Below are 3,156 nucleotides of genomic sequence, written 5' to 3'. Positions count from 1 at the left end.
AAGCTCCAAAACTGGGTTCCTCAATGCAGCTTTAAAAAAAAAAAAAAAAGAAGCAACAAATAATCCCTAATTTTACATTAAATGGAAATGCTTAAAAACTCCAAGTCTAAAAACCTCATCTCCCTTTTTCAATCCACTTAAAATCGAATCCAAAACCTCCATCATGCCAAGATCTACTGTGTCAGTTCATTTTTATTTTTTTGCCCAATATTTAAAACCCTATCAAGTCAAGAATCAGTCCACACCGAGTCTGTAATCCATCCAGTCTAAAAACAATAAAAAATCTTTAATCCAAAACAAATGAATAATACTGTGAAACCAACTTTGGATTAAAATCCAAACCAGGTCTGTAAACGGCTCCGAAAAAATTTAATTACATCTGAAAATAGTCGTTAAAAACTCAAAGTAATCGGTGCAGAAACGTTCCACAGCTAAAACCAGTCTGTGATTTTAAACTGGAGCCTCATGAGACCAGAAGCAGTTTTAAAAATCGGGGCGGTAGTTTTCGGTTTTTCTTTGTTGTGATGAAGAGTAAAGCAGGTGAAAACGTCTATTTTCAGTTAAAACAAAAGTCACTGTGAAAAACTATTAGAATTCCAAAATTAAGGTCATTTTAATAAAACCTTCTGGTGTAAAACACAGTTGAAATGTCCAGCAAACTTGATATTGCATGTTTTTTTTTGACAAACAAAACGAGGTTTTCTTGGCTTGGAAAAAGTAGTTAATGATTTCAAAAGTCAAAATATGTTTTTAAGTCTAAAACCAGTTTGTTTTAAACCTTTTTTTTTTATAATCTAAAACCCGTCAAGAAGCTGCAATGTGTGAATTTTTGGACCAGAAACTTAACGGGACTGGAAAAGAAGACGCGACAAAGAGGAACTCCTTCTTCAGGTCTGCATATATTTTCAACGCTCACATTTGTTCTCGGAACCTCCAGCGAGGGTTTGAAGCGACGGGCGAGATACTCAACAGTGGGATGGAGCTCGGCTCCCCGTCCGCCGCTCTTCCTCATCGTCTTCCTCATCGTCCGCGGCTCCTTCCTCCCGATTCAAAAAAACCGCAAACCTGATTCCAAACCGGTTCCTCGTCTTGATCCCATTTAATCCGAATCCGTCCGCTTGCGTGTGGAGTTCAGTGACGGTGAGAGAGGAGGGCGAAATAAACATCCAAAAATATATATTTGTTTATATTCATATATAGATATTTATATATTTATATATTTACGAGGTAAGTATCCACAAAAAAAACAAAAAAAAAAAAACTAAACAAAAACACCCAAATTCTTCAAAATAGGCAGTTTGTGTTTTTTTTTTTCTTTCTTTTTTTCCAAACGTGTCCTTTTGCTTTCAATCCTTTTCGGGGAAACATTATTTATTAATAATATTATTTAAAAAAATAAACCTGGGAAGCTTTGCTGTCCAAACTCATCTCCGCCTTAGGGAGTCCCAAAAAAAACAAAAAAGCACCAAAAACGGCTTCACTCCAACAAAACCCAAAACCCAGAGTGCGAAGATTCACTTTATCCAGGAGGTTCAATATCAAGACCGCCGAACCGTCGAGTCCTTCGCCAGAGTCTGAGGCGTCGAGTGCGACGGCTCCGTGAGGTGAACGGAGAAACAGTCGCCAAAAAACAAAAACCAAAAAAAAAAAAAAAAAAAAAAGGTGCCTCTGTGCAACAAGACGAGCGTCAAGATCAAACCAAACCAGGAGGCGACGACGTCAGTCCAAGATGGCCGCCAGCTGTCGTCACGCCAGGTACTGCTGCATGGCCGTCTTCGCCCTGAGACACAACGCCACACAAGAGACACGGCCGGCGTCACAAGACGGACAAACTCTGACTTTGCTCGTCGCGCTGAGAGAGAGAGACACGCGGCGCATTTAGAAAATATTTTCCGAGTAAAAAAACGCAAAAGTTTTTACACAAAAAACGGCGCTCGGAGCGACTTGAAAGCTACTTTTCGGGAACGTTACCGTGGAAACGGAGGATAGGGCAACTTTTTGAAAACAGTTTGACTCTGGAAACGAACTTTTTTTCAAAACACTCCCTTTCCATGGAAATTGGGGGAGGAATGCACATTTTCAGAAATGGCCCGTTACCATGGAAACGGAGGATAGGGCAACTTTTTTTGAAAACATTTTGACTCTGGAAACAAACCTTTTTTTGAAAACGCTCCTTTTCCATGGAATGGGGGGGATGCAAGTTTTCAGAAATGCCCCGTTACCGTGGAAACGGAGGATAGGGCAACTTTTTGAAAACAGTTTGACTCTGGAAACTTTTTTTGAAAACGCTCCCTTTCCATGGAAACGGGGGGATGCACATTTTCAGAAATGCCCCGTTACCGTGGAAACGGACGAGTTTTGAAAACGCTCCCTTTCCATGGATGGGGAATGCAAGTTTTCAGAAATGCCCCGTTACCGTGGAAATGGAGGAGTTCTGAAAATGCTCAAGACGAATGTGGTAAAAACGCAACTTTTCAGACATACTCAGTTACCGTGGAAACGGATGAAAAGGAAACCTTTTTTGGAAATGCTCCCATCTCCACGTAAAAGGGGAGGAAATGCAACTCTTTTAAAAAGAAAAAGCAACTTCTGCTGAAATCAGAACAAATAGTGTCCATAGTGTCGAGTCCATGTTCTCACCGAGACTTTTATTTTGACAGTCACAAACACAACGGCACCCGCTGGTGGCTCAACGTGAAAATGACGAGGTTTCAGCCGTTTTCCTTGACATCGTTTTCAAAATGTCGCAGCGTCGACGCTAAACTTCCCGAGTCCCACCTGTCGCTGAGGTTGGGGTCCGACGCCTGCGTCAGTTTGTGCAGAACGTCCACGAAGCCCAACTCCCTCAGCTTGTCCTGACGCTCCTGAGAACCTGGAGACGGAGGAGACGGAGAAAAGCTTTAGGTCCTCCCGAGGTGGAGCGGGTGGAGGATTCAGCATTTATATTAAATCCACATCACATCTCTCTATTTGTAGTTTAACTATTAACGGCAGTGAGGATTTATTATTAAAGCACTAAACAACAGAGTCAATTTGCAAATTCTGCAATAACCTCCAATAAATGTATTTAAATTCATCAAATGAAGCAGTTTTTTTAAAAACACAATTGAGATTGGCACCGTTTGAGGAGCGGATGGTAAAAACGCATCAATGCAT

The 3,156-nt window shown here is 41.1% G+C and overlaps 1 protein-coding gene across 1 annotated transcript in view; it reads right to left on the bottom strand.

Annotated features, from left to right (window-relative positions):
- Window positions 1-886: 886 nt before the first annotated feature.
- The window catches only part of armc8 (armadillo repeat containing 8), a 16,311-nt gene continuing 14,041 nt past the window's right edge, over window positions 887-3,156 (bottom strand). Inside the window, 2 exon segments of the mRNA XM_080497722.1 lie at window positions 887-1,780; window positions 2,779-2,872. Of these exon segments, the coding sequence (XP_080353848.1) occupies window positions 1,747-1,780; window positions 2,779-2,872 (128 nt within the window). The 3' untranslated portion in view covers window positions 887-1,746.

The sequence above is a fragment of the Blennius ocellaris genome (assembly GCF_963422515.1).
Source record: "Blennius ocellaris genome assembly, chromosome: 6".
NCBI classification, from domain to species: domain Eukaryota; kingdom Metazoa; phylum Chordata; class Actinopteri; order Blenniiformes; family Blenniidae; genus Blennius; species Blennius ocellaris.
The sequence above is the reverse complement of the archived record's forward strand: the minus strand, read 5'-3'. Positions and strand labels throughout refer to the sequence as shown.